Source organism: Haemaphysalis longicornis, unplaced genomic scaffold (assembly GCF_048455015.1).
Source record: "Haemaphysalis longicornis isolate Haplotype H1 unplaced genomic scaffold, Haemaphysalis longicornis Haplotype H1 scaffold_7, whole genome shotgun sequence".
NCBI classification, from domain to species: Eukaryota; Metazoa; Arthropoda; class Arachnida; order Ixodida; family Ixodidae; genus Haemaphysalis; species Haemaphysalis longicornis.
The window spans coordinates 141918626-141931584 of NW_027526422.1; the positions used below are offsets into that span (position 1 = coordinate 141918626).

At 45.1% G+C, this 12959-nt stretch overlaps 1 protein-coding gene across 1 annotated transcript in view; it reads left to right on the forward strand.

Annotated features, from left to right (window-relative positions):
- LOC144147090 (uncharacterized) overlaps nt 1-12959 on the forward strand; it is a 242100-nt gene that overhangs the window by 42735 nt on the left and 186406 nt on the right. Inside the window, exons 3-4 of the mRNA XM_077679137.1 lie at nt 3304-3442; nt 6959-7080. Of these exons, the coding sequence (XP_077535263.1) occupies nt 7042-7080 (39 nt within the window). The 5' untranslated portion in view covers nt 3304-3442; nt 6959-7041. The remainder of the gene's footprint in view (nt 1-3303; nt 3443-6958; nt 7081-12959) is intronic.

Sequence of the window (12959 nt, forward strand, 5' to 3'; positions counted from 1 at the left end):
ACACTTAATACTAGGCAGTCCTGTGAACGCCCGCAGACATTCGCCATCTTCCACATATTATTATGAAGTATACGATTATTATAAAATGTAGAGTAAGTTGATTCGCGACTAAACACTTCTTTGAAACATCACCGTAGTACACACGGAGCCTGCAGAATCTAGCCTAATTAAAAATTAGGGGCCTAATCTGATACCACACTCCTCCAACGACAGCTTTTATTGTTTGTGAATGCCTGTCCTGTACTTGAAAAAGTGCCTCCACCGCGTGAGGAGCTGTTTTTTGAAGCCGAATCAAAAAGTGAACCCGCCGCTCGTTTGTGTGTTTACTACATTGCCGATTCCTTGATTTCGTTCGTGCCCCCCCCCCCCGTGCTCCCCCCCCAACCATGTCCTGCGAAACAGCAGTGCATTTTGCATATAGTTCGGTTTGGTGAGACCTACCTAGTGTACCTATAGACGAACGTCTTTAGCGTTTCCCAAGCTGAATTGTGTTTTTAATATTTCCGTAGGAGGCATTTTGATTCTTAGCGACTTCTTGGTATTTATTATGCCGGGATTTCATTACCTTCCCCTGGTTCTGGCAATAAGGCGGGAGTATGCACATTTAACGACCCAGAGCCTGGCCCTATGCTTAACATTTTCGGCTGGGTAATATTTCTATAAAAGGCCCATATGAATGTCTGGTCCCGCTCCAGACACTGACCTTAGGGCATGTTTTTTTATATGACCCTAATGTATAGTTTTCCCAAAAGAGCAAAATCGACTGATTGGTTGTAAGCCACTCACATCCACGAAGCGCATTTCTCTACGACTTAGATATTCGAAACAAAGCCGGGTTTGTTCTAGGCGCTGAAAGACAAAATCATCCTCTCACTGTACCAGTATGACGTTGTCGGAGGTGACAGGGGTGATATGTTGCTGCTGTCACTGAGGCCTGCAAGAGTGGCCAGGAAGCTCGGAGAATCGTGTCAAGGTATAGCTTTTGTTGGTGTTCGAGCACTCTAGCAAGCCGTAGCTGTTTTTGAATTGCCCTAAGAGTACTATTCTCTTACACACGTGCCCATAAGAAGTTGTTTAGGGAGCGGAAATACAAAAGGTAGTGAAAGAGAACTGACACACTGTATTAGCTCCTATTAGCCACGCAGCGCTCACCCCGTAGACGCCACTAAGACTCGGCGGCAGGCGGCGCAGCCGTCGCAATTCCTGAAGTACATAGTGTACTGCGTTATGCGTTCAGGTGTGACGCGATCACTTCCTGAGAGGAAGCAAGGGCTGCCGGAGCAGGGACTTGGCACCACCGATGCCACATTTGAGAGGTGTGCGCTGCCGGAGGAGCTGCTATACAGCGGCGCTGTAAAAAGTGCAGTAGGCGTGCGCTCAAATTTCGCATTAGGGAGTATCGTAATCGCCAACAATGTTTAATAAACTTTTACCCTTGAATAGTGCGCAAGTCACTTATAATTAATATAGCAAGGCCATAGAACTGCTGCTTTGGGTATCCGAAAGTAACGTAATCGGCATTTCGTTTTGTGCCGAATGCACCAAATCGAGCAGCAATATCTACGCGTGGAGAGTTTACCGAAGGAGTAAGGATTCACCAGCATAAAGCTGAAATTTCGGCCTGCAGTAGATAAATATTTGCTGAATTAAGAGACACCAAAGGAAGTAACGGATCAGAATCCCAAAAGATTAAACTTTATTTCTAGCCACACTATCTCTATAGCTAATTGCAAGACTGCCGTGGTTATGCTGTCTCTGTTACAGTAACGCCTTTATGATCATAAAGATTCGTGGCCAGCGAGCAATCTTGCCTGTGATCCGTTCCGCCGATGTCGGCGTGGGACGGATATATAGCTGCTAAGTGCACCTGCTCCTGTGTTCGCTGTGTGGCGTTTTTTTTTTGTTGTCCTTGTACCGTCTCCGGCGTACCTCCATTGGCAACCAATGGGAAAAGCTGCCGCTGAGGCTGACGAGTTCATCGCTGTGTCGACAGCGCAGATTGCAGAAACGAGTAAGCCAGTGCAATTATGTCCTCTCACTATCATCGGTGTGATTTATTTCCGGTCAGCTCATTTCATTCGCTATGTTATCATGACAAATAAGCTTGAACAATCAAATTTTTTTAGCCGAACTTGTACGTTTTAGCGGAGTAGTGCTTTGCTACTTGTGTTTTATCGTGTCGAATTGCTAGTGTAGCCCCAGTACATGTCTCAAATCACGAATATTTGTAATGGACCTCTGCCCATCCACGAGATGCACCTTTTGATAGCTACAGCCAAGGATCGGAGGTGGATCAAGGAGATTCAACGTGACTTGTATTGCGTAATCTCATTGTGGGAATTTCATAGCTAAAATCACGCCATTTTGATTTCTTTACTTTTATTCTCTTTGTGACGCCACATTTTTGGAACAGTCGCTTGGTAACGACGCCTCCGATTTTCGCGTCGAGGAGAATTCAATGCTTTTGCATTGTTGCGAATGTGCAGGAATATGAGGCGCCTTTCACAAATGTTTAACTGCGGAGTCACATTGTGACTGCGCTGTCCTCGGTTTGGTGCTCCGTCCAATAAGTTTCCCGATGGTGCCAGTGGAAAGGCCGATTCTATTACGTTCTCATCTATAGGCCCAATCTTTCTTTTACCCTTGTGGCCCCTGAAGTTGAATTATTTTTCACCCCCAACATAGCCTAAAAAAGAGGGCCTCAATAACTGCACAACAAAAATATTGCTGGCACTCAAGGCCGCTTAAGTTGTTTGAATGCGCAAGCATTGTTACTATTTTACATCCTGGGCCTGTGCCACCTCGGTCTTTTCGACGTGGTTAATCCCGCTTACCCGGTGGAGACCGGAGCGGTACACCAAACCCAAAGCAATTTCTCTCTCAAGGCATTGTGCAAGCCATTGTGACACATTCCCCAAACACCAAGTAAACTGGCGGCTTGGCTTGGCGCTCTATTTCTACAAACGGCGCGATGGCACCGCAGCTCCGACAAGCATCAGGCAAATTGACTTAAACTTGGGCGTTACGGAGACGCGAGTTGTGTGATCACGTGCAGCCACAATGTAGTTGCGCTTCTTTTTGTCGATCGGGTCTTGGTTTGGCATCCTTTTCTTCGCGGGCTCTTTTCTGCGCGGTGAAGTGGTATGGGGCCAATGGAATGTTGATACCATCCACTGTTCAAAACGTCGGATTTTTTGGCTGCAGGGCTGCAAACTCCTCATAAGCCTTCCGCCTTTATGAAGAGTTTGAAACAAAGTATTAATAGAGATCGTATTGGTATGTGTGCTGTCGTTCTTTTTCCAGGCCTGTGGACACATTTGCCTTGTGCTCGGAAACTTCGTCGAGGATAATGGCGTAGTATACGTCACAGTGGGAGCAGAAGTCCGCCGCTTGCGTCCCCTTCATTTGGACTTCGTTGCAAGGCCTTTATATGGAGATTTCAGTTGAGTTGTGACAAAGTATTCTTTTGTTGTTTTTAACAGTGTTTTATTCAAATAGGTGTTTACTGATAGAGGTATAATTCTCATCTCAATTGTGCAGTGTATCACATTTTCTGCCATCTTCTGTAACGCATTCGTTCCCTGGACTCATGAGTAACAACTGAGGAACACCTTTCCTTTGAGGACTCGACATACTCTGATAAAAAAAGAGGAATGCGTTATTACACACTCTCACGATTGACTGAATTACGAATTCATTCCGCGGGATGCAGGTAGGGCTAGGCAGCGTCAACTTCGTGGTTTATTTATTCCCTTAAGCAAGAGATGAAGTAACGTCACAACGATGCGATGGTGTGGTCTTGCAGTTATATCTGAAGTGTTCGCCAGAATAGATATATCACTGTGCTTTGATTCTCAGCAAGTGGTGTAGAAGAGTGTTGGGCTTGACAGTTAAACATGAGTTAGGTTGGGCTTAACTGAGTCAAGGGCAAAGCACGCAATGTTTAAATGCCCCGACAAGAAAAAATTGAAATATTTATTCAATGTGATACCATGGAGTTTCTTTGTGGCATGTGTTTCCACATTAGCCTCGTGGGGACATTTTTCTGCAAGAGAGAAAGTGACAAGTATTAATACTGGATTCGGGTTTCAACTGGTGTAAATATTTAGAGCGAAACATGATCCACAAGTTGAATTTACAGCTGTGAAAATTACGCACAAAAACAGCATTGCGTTCGGTAATTCAATGATGACAACTATCACCGCGTTATCATTGGCCACCTATGGTAATTACCGGGATACTTCCGTGAAACGCCACACAAAACAGCGATTTAGTGGATTCGCTATACCAGCATATAGCTTTTTCGCAGCTGCTTTTACTTTCGCTGTTAATCTAAGCGACGTGCGCGACATGACGTATCGCATCTTATACTACATGCGCACCGAGTGAACCACTTATGTACAATTTAAACCACGGGTCGCACCCCGGGTTCCCGCCATCTGGATGTTCCTGTCACAGCCAGGAGGATTACACTCCCTTCTTGACTTGGTGTGGCCCAATTGGCTTTTGTACCACACTTGGGATCAAAAATGCGCATGTGTACCTATAGCGGAGCGGAAATTCAATGGCTACATATTTCTGTCTAAAGCTCAATCAGTACCAGTGGCGGACGTGGCATCAAAATTTGTAGGATAAACTGCAACCTATTAAATATCCTTCACCCTATTCTTTTATTTACGGGCTATAAAAAAACAATTTTCTCAGAAAAAAGGGACAAACAAGAGCACCATTTTTGCCACATGGCGTCAGTTCTCGCCAGGTGCGACAAGGTAAGCAGTTCGCGGTTGCTTTCTACGCCCACTACGCATCTCTCTCAGAATAGCCGGTCGAAACAGAGAGAAGACTGTACGCTTTGCAAAATTTCGTTGGCTAAAATTGACCAAACTACCCCACGCTAATAACACCTCCTTCATCGTCGCTTTCTTAATGAGTAAGTGTTCCTCATGACACAAGCTACAGGGCCGTAAAAGCACACACAAGAACAACAAATGGTCATGGGCAGCGCTGACTTCGAACTGATAGTTTATTGACAAGCAAATATTTTCATACATGTCCCATGTGGTCAGACAGGTTAAAAGCAGGCAAACAAGCATTACAATAAAGAAAGATACAAAACGCAGTAAATCAACTAGCCCAAAACCTTACTAAGATTTTCTGTACTCAAACGTAATTATCCTTGTATCATATTTTGAAGCTGCGTCTATCCAGAACATCTCCAATTGCCCTACAGAGGAATATGGGCTAAAATACTACATAAAACCAAAGCAGTGTGGTCTTGACTGAAATCACCCAATGATTAATCAGGTCAGGAGTGAAACAACCGTAGACTGACACAGGGACGAGAAAGGGAAACGAGACCAGCACTGGTCCCGTCGCCCAGTCTTGTCCCTAGGTCAGTTTGCGCTAAAGTTTCACTCATGGATGTTCACCAACTAGCTCGTCTCTCCACTTTGTTTCATTTAACAGGCGCCAGTAGTACGAAAAAGTATATATTTTTACTTTCCCACAATACTGGCGCTATCATTACGGTTCCAATCACTTGAGCGTGTTTCAGTGTAACCTCAATGTTTGTTGATTTCACAATATTTACTAGATATTCAAAGAGAAAAATCGTATAGACTAGCCTTCAAGCAGTTGTTAAGCTTGTGAGCAGTATCACCCACATGTCGGCTATTTGTGGTTTCTGTGCTCTGAGGAAGATATTTTGATACTAGAATAGTTTTTGACTGGAGCCTCGAAAATAAATTTTGCGCGAGGAAGAGAATGGACGGACGGACGGACGGACGGACGGACGGACGGATGATGGATAGGTGGGTGGGTGGGTGGGTGGGTGGATGGATGGATGGGTGGGTGGGTGGGTGGGTGGGTGGGAGTGTCATAAGAGAATACAACGGTGGGCGCTTGAGTAGTGGGGTCACTTTTGGTGAAACTGTCGTAGGCGGCGGAGTCCTAGCGCCACTCGAGGCTTTACTTGGAAAGCGCCGGCTTCTCTCCACGTGATGCGTCCTTCCCCCCCGTTTCAAAGTAAAATGTAGTATACTGCAGGTACAGTTCCCATAGGCGGCAGGAAAGGCGACAAAATGCCAATAATCGCCGACAATAAAAAAGAATCACCAGGCAATGTCGCCACTGAAACAAAAACTACCAGATGTGCCCACTGGGGCGATCACAGCGCAAATCAAGGTTAGAGCGGTTTTGGAAAGACATGCGAGAGGCGTAGTGTTGCGGGCTCCTAAAGCCTGACCGAATCGGGCACATTGGAAATAGTCTTTAGTTGGTGAGGCAGAAGATGAGGTGCTCATGCCTTGGTAAAGGTCCGTCAACGAATCCTCCAATGTTTCTTCTTTGTGTCTTTTAATTCATTGTGCGGCATAAATTTTACCCCTCCTAACACGCCAACCATAGAAATTTAGTTGGAAAAGTGCGGCCAAGAAAATAAAAGCCGACGCCAGCCGGCGCTTTTTCTAGGGGAGACGAGCAGCGTAACAATCGTACGTGGGAAATTTCGGTTTACTTTAGAGAACAAGAGGAGCGCCAAATTGATTTCTGTCCGCTCCTACACTGTGGCGCACGTCACACACCACGTGTTTTCTAAACTATCAATGCGAAAATTTGAATCTCTTCATTGGTTACAATCTCAAGCCATATGTGGTAGGTTTACACCTTTTCGTTCGAGAGTTCAAAATTATTGCGCCACTCCTAAAGCTGTGTTTATAAAGGTCGATACTTAGCTATGCTTCCGAAGAGTTAACACAAACTACTTATTTATTAGAGATCACGTTGTGCCAGTACCAGACGTGTTGCTTTTGTTCATTTTGCCTCTCTAGTGCACGGATAGTCCTGAATGCACGTTTAAAACGTGCAAAATACGCCGAGCGTAAGTGCTCGAGCGGTGTTTTGTGATCTCTGGGTTTGTATTCCTTGTAAAAACTACCCATCTAATCGTCATATTTCCCAGAGGCAAGATTGATCCAGTGTGCCTGCAAGGAGGATGTCTCTAAAGACCTCGCGGTGAATTTGTTCGCCGCATTGCAAGGGTCCATGCAAGACCTCCCGGACGTCATGATTGCCAGAAGCAAAGTAAGTGTTCAAGGAGATTTCAAAGTTTCCATAACCATAACAAAACCTGCTTACCTCTCAAAAATTTGGCGCACGGTTGCAGCACGGGGTAAAGCCAATTATTTGTGCGCCATGATCTGATTAGGTAACAAGGTAGTGTTCCTTGGCCATAACAAAACGAAAAAGTTATGCGGTACTACGAAAAAAAGTCAACAGAAAAAAACAAATATGTTCTTAGTTCTCTTGGGGCAACTTTGTCATTCTAATCCCTCGATCAGCGGACGGCGCTGCGAGGGCCAGACGGGTCACTGACTACAAAAAAATAGGAGTGTATGCAATGTACACTAAAAGCTCCCTTGGATACTACCTACTTCGGGATTGTTTACCGTGAGATTGTTTACACCTGCGTGTATGCCTGTACAATTGAGACGGTGTACACGTGCAGAAAGTTAGATGAGCAGATGACATCAAGAAGTTCGGGGCTATTAATTGGTCGCAGGTAGCACAGGACCAGAATAATTGGAGAATAATGGGAGGGGCCCTGTAGTGGTAAATAAGCTGATGAATATGATGATTATTATCATGGTGATGATGATCACACCTGCTGAAGAAGTGCGTCGGTATTCAGATATACGTTGAAAAACCAGCAAGCACTAGTGAGCTAACACCAGGCGCCGGCTAACTCAATCATGAGTATGCTAGCTCAGACTCATCTAGCCTCAAAGTCACGCGTGAGTTTTAGCGTAAGTGAACGTAAAACTAGTGTGGGATCACGAGTATGAGCTTGACTTAGTTCTGGCCAGAGTGAGCACAAGGGATCTTGGGCCCGACTGAATTTGAGTGCGTACCAGCCGAAGTGACCGTTGCCGAGTTATGACGAGTGAGTTTGAGCCCGACTGATATAGAGTACGCCCTAGACCGAGTGAGATTGAGCTCGAGTGATCCCGGGTGAGTTTTCACCCCGAGTGATTCTGAGTTCGAGCCAGACTCCGGGCGATGCCAGTTTATCCGAACTAATAACCACGTCATGAGAAAGTCATGGCGAGAAGTACATTGGCTGAATATTCAAATTGATGCTGCTAGGGCGTGTCGACTATCAAATGGAAGATATGATTGGGGAAATTTTCCTGGGTAAATGACAAATTGATTCCTGGTTATAGTCGTGTGATAGTCCTGGATAGTCATAGATAAGGTTCAAGTCAATGCTGTTGGCCCCCGCACTTCTGTGATATCAAATTAAATGACTAGATGGGGAGGATCACGTGGTGTAAATAACAATGCTTCCTCGTTCTATTGATTAGGTAGCCATGGGGCGCCTAAAATTGTCTTAAAATATATAATGCTTCAAGGGCGTGCGGTGCATCACATGTAACGTCACACCAGTTTAGCCCGAGTAATAACCGCGTCATTAGACACTCGTGGCGAGAAATACATTGGCTGAATATTCAAAGTGATGCCGCTTGGGCGTGTCGAGCATGAAATGAAAGGTTATGATGAGGGGAATTTCGTAGGGTAAATAAAAAAGTGCTTCCTGGTTATAGTCGCAAGATAGTCATGAATAGCCATAAATAAAGTTAAAGTTCAAACTGTTGCCCCCCGCGCTTGTGTGATATCAAATTTATTGACTAGACGAGGTGAATCCCGTGGCGTAAATAACAATGCTTCCTGCTTCTATTCATGAGGTAGCCGTGGGGCGGCATAAATTGGCTTAACATGCATATTGCTGGTACAGCACGATTTGTTGACGGGCTAGTTGGTCTGATACTTGAAATGCCATGAACATTGCGCGTAATGGTGACACAAAGAGGATACAACCGGACGAGCGCAGGTCGTGTTGTCTACAGGATGAGCACACGTGCGCTCGTCCTGTTGTCTTCTCTTTGGGTCGTCATTCCGCGCAATCCTCATGGCGTTTCAAATATTGCTGGTAGGACGTCCGTTGCATCACATGTAACGTCTGAATGACAGGAATCACGTGGTGTAAATAAAAATTGTTCTTCGGCATAGCCATGATCTAGTCATGATGAGTCAAAGATTTGGTTAAGATTCAAACTGGTGGTCATGGGTCGTTTTGGGTATCCACTTTGACATCCAGATGAGAGAAATGAGATGAGATGAATGAAAAAAAAATGCTTCGGAATAATAGTCATATGATACTCGCAGAGAGTCATAGATTGGCTAAAAATTGAAAATGATGTAGCTATGGTGTGTGGACTATCAAATTAAACTTCACCTTGACAGAAATCACTAGGGAAAAAATTCGTAATGGCAGCAGTCATGAAATAGTCATGGTTTGTCATAGATGTGTTTAAACTAAACTGATGTCACAAGGGCGTGTGTGGTATCAAATTAATAATCTCTCTAAGAAGAATCACGACGCTTCAATTAGTGTTTCCTTGTTGTAGTCTTGACGTAGTCAGGGTGTGTCATTGATTGGGTCAATAGTGCAAATTTTGCCCCAAGGGTGCGTGGTGATCAAATTAAAGCTGTCCATGAGAGCAATTACGTTGTACAAATACAAAGATGCTCCTGGTATGGTCCTAACATAGTCGTGGATAGTCATAAATGAGCTTATAATCCGAAATGTTGCTCTACTGCGTGTGCGGTATCAAATTAAAGGTCTCGGTGAAGCAATCGCAACGGGTATTTAAGAAGTAATTAATTCAACATCATGACACAAGGCATGTGGGGTATTAAATAAAGATTCCGATGAGAGAAATCACGTGAAAAAAATTGAAAATGCGCCCTGCTTGTAGCCACGGCTAGTCACAGATTGGGTTAAAAATCAACATGACGCCGCTAGGGCGTGAAGGTTATCAAAATAATTGTCTCGGTAGAGGAAGGTGGATCAGATACAACCAACGGAAAGCGTGTAATCGAATAATGACCAGTTAAGTGACAATCTCTCATCGGGTGCCACAAAGATACAACTGTCTTCATCTCAAAGAACAAACTCTTCTGAGTAAGTGTGCCTCCATTCCACCCAACCACGTTCGAAGCCAAGTAGAAAAACAACAGACCGTGGTTGAGTGGAATGAAGGCACATTTACTAAGTAGCGTTGGCAAAAGGCCCAGAGTGGCCCCTGTTCTTAGTAATATTTTCTGGGAAGAGTGGATCGGCCTCTGAAAGAGGAGCTTCACGGTCTTGTTGTGAAAGTGTTCAAGTACATGGACGATTTCTTTGTGGTGGTGGACAGGTCCCCTTGCACAGTGTGCCCTGATGTACTGAAGATTTTCAGAGAGTGTGGTCACGGTCTACGAATAGCCTTTGAATTGCTACAGATTGAATGCTCCAGTGCTTGGATTAACTGCTGACTTTCAGAGGAGGGCACGTGTGCTACTAGTACTCTCCAAAGGTCTGTCAAACACGTTTAAGCTTTGACTCGGCACACTCAAAAGTGGTGAAGCAGGGCATCGCCCTTTCCTGCCTGAAGTCTGCCATATCCAAATACTGAGAGCATTCAATAGCCACCAGCGTATAGAGCAGGTGGAGAAGCTAACAATATCTGCGTACCCTTATCCTAATTCCCAGGGCCAGTGAAAAGCTGCTAAAGTGAGTAAAGTCTGACAAGGAGCCCAAAATACCAAAAGAAAAACCCAAAAACTTCGCCGTGGTGCCCTATGTTCATAAGATGTCTCACGGAATAAAAAATGGAAGGACGGTATCACGTGATCATAGTGTTTTCGGCTCCCAATAAGTTCGGTAAGATCTGTCCAAGATTGAACAAAAAGCCAGGAACCGTCATGGGACATGTGGTATTAATCACCAAAACAATTACGTACCGTGTGCTACAGGGGTCGTTTGTTCGATCCCAGTTGCCTGGGGGAAAGTATAGATTGGCCAAACGGGACGGTGTTTAAATGTCAGGCTGCTTAAAAGAAAACGTGACTGCTTAGAAGAAAAACATGACCTGAGCCACTGGTCTTCCTATTGCCATGCATGCATTCCCAATAGTCTCCCTTTGAGCGCAGAGCGATCGTGTTCCGAAAGACGAACCAGCAAATGTAAGAAATCCTAGAAGCCACCCCCACCATCATAACTGCTCGTTCCGATTGCATCAGTCATCCGTCTATCGCCCTGCTTAGTCGACAAGTCGCATATTTAGATGCGCACTTAGCGCGATTTTGGCGCCTCTTCTGGGCATGCGTGTTGGGGTGGGAGGGGTGTATTAACCCATGTGTGATGCGGTTATCTTTGCTGTTTTTCGCCATTCACAAGCCTCAAATTTTGTTTTGTGGGTTTGGTGTAACAGTTATTTGTACGTGTGTCTGAGTGCGTCGAGAATTGTGACGCATGTCGGGCGTGTCGATTGGGTGCTTGGACATTTAAGTCTTTGATGTGTGCAATGATAAACTAGTTGCGAGTCTGCGCTTGTGCTGTCTTCATGTGTTCTTGTCCCTGTTAATTTGCGCACAGCTTGTTCTTTGAGATACATCGTTACCAACTCTGCCCAACTTGCAACCCGTTTAAAACTGTCCTAATAATTTCTTGGCATGCCATCTTCCAAGCGTAATTGGTTCGACACATTGCGGTTCCTAATGTCCGTCAACAAAGGTGTGTTCCTATGAGGCAGCTAATGTCTAATCTTATGATACATCTTGCTGTTCACAAGTCTTCATTTACGCCTATAAATGGCTTCAATGATGATGAATTGCTTTCACTTTCGGCCCTGCGTTTCCTGCCATCCCAGGGTGTCCCAAAATGTGGCACGCTATATTTTAAAGTTATCTTCTCCCTCTAAATGCTTTCTCCCTTGCGTTAGATAAGGATCTTTAAATGGCCGCACCTAACCAGATGTGCATCAGCGGGGCGGTAGCAAAACAAAGCAGTTCCACTCAAATTGAAAGCTGTCAAAGTGCGGCACCGTGATTTGCCACATGGGTTGTGGTAGCATCTTTTAACTCGTTCTAGTATCAGCCCGCATCGATACAAAAGTAGCCAAGAGAGGTAGCCGCAGCTCCTGAAAAGGCCTATACTTTATTTCATGATGATTTACTTGTTTTAGAATAATCTGCACTTACTTCCGGCCTAGGAATTGCAGCCTGCGCAGCAACGCCGCAGCGCGAACGTCACAACCAGCAATTTGGATATGACTGAGGTGTGTTTCTGCGGCGCCGTGAAATCGGCATCGGCAACGTAACCAAGTGGTACACCCCTCATCTACCCCCTCGATGTCCTTACTGCCATACCACAACTCTATCATACCTCACACACCTAGCTTGGTGGTGCCCAGCTTTTGCCAAGCACCGTACATTCAAATAACCCCAACCACATTCCGATCCACAACAAACTGATGCACAACTATTATCTGAAGTAGAAGTTTATTCAATTAAAATCACTCTAGCACGGGTTGTCTGAGTGCGTCCTCCCCCGAACGAACACGCGAACCTGCACAAACTCCGGTCTCTATCGAGATCCCCACTGCCATCATCACGAACTGAAAGACCAGCATTTGTTTATTTTCTTTTACCCTCCATCCCCATTCGTTTCGTCCATCGTGACTAGTGGTCATCCTTTTCTAATAGAAGTTCTCTCTCTCTCTTAACACGAGGTAGCCAGATTAAATTCCGACCAGGGTAAGCGGGTATCTTTTCGAAGCGCATGTTTGCATGCGTGACACCGTGACTACGGTGGCTTGACACCAGGACCCCGGATGGGCTGCGACGATAAGACGTGCCGCTAAATTGTTTTGCACTTACAAATTATTACATTGAAAAGAAAACGAAGCACGTATGTCTCATACACAGGCGTTGTTGTGTTTCTTATTGTTACTTCAGGGTTTTCTTAGTGACCGAGGCACTTACCTTATGTGTTAACTACAAATGCTAACCTCCCAAGTGTTGAGCCCCAGATCCGGTATGTGAAAGCTGTTGAGAACCCCACACTAGACATTACTACG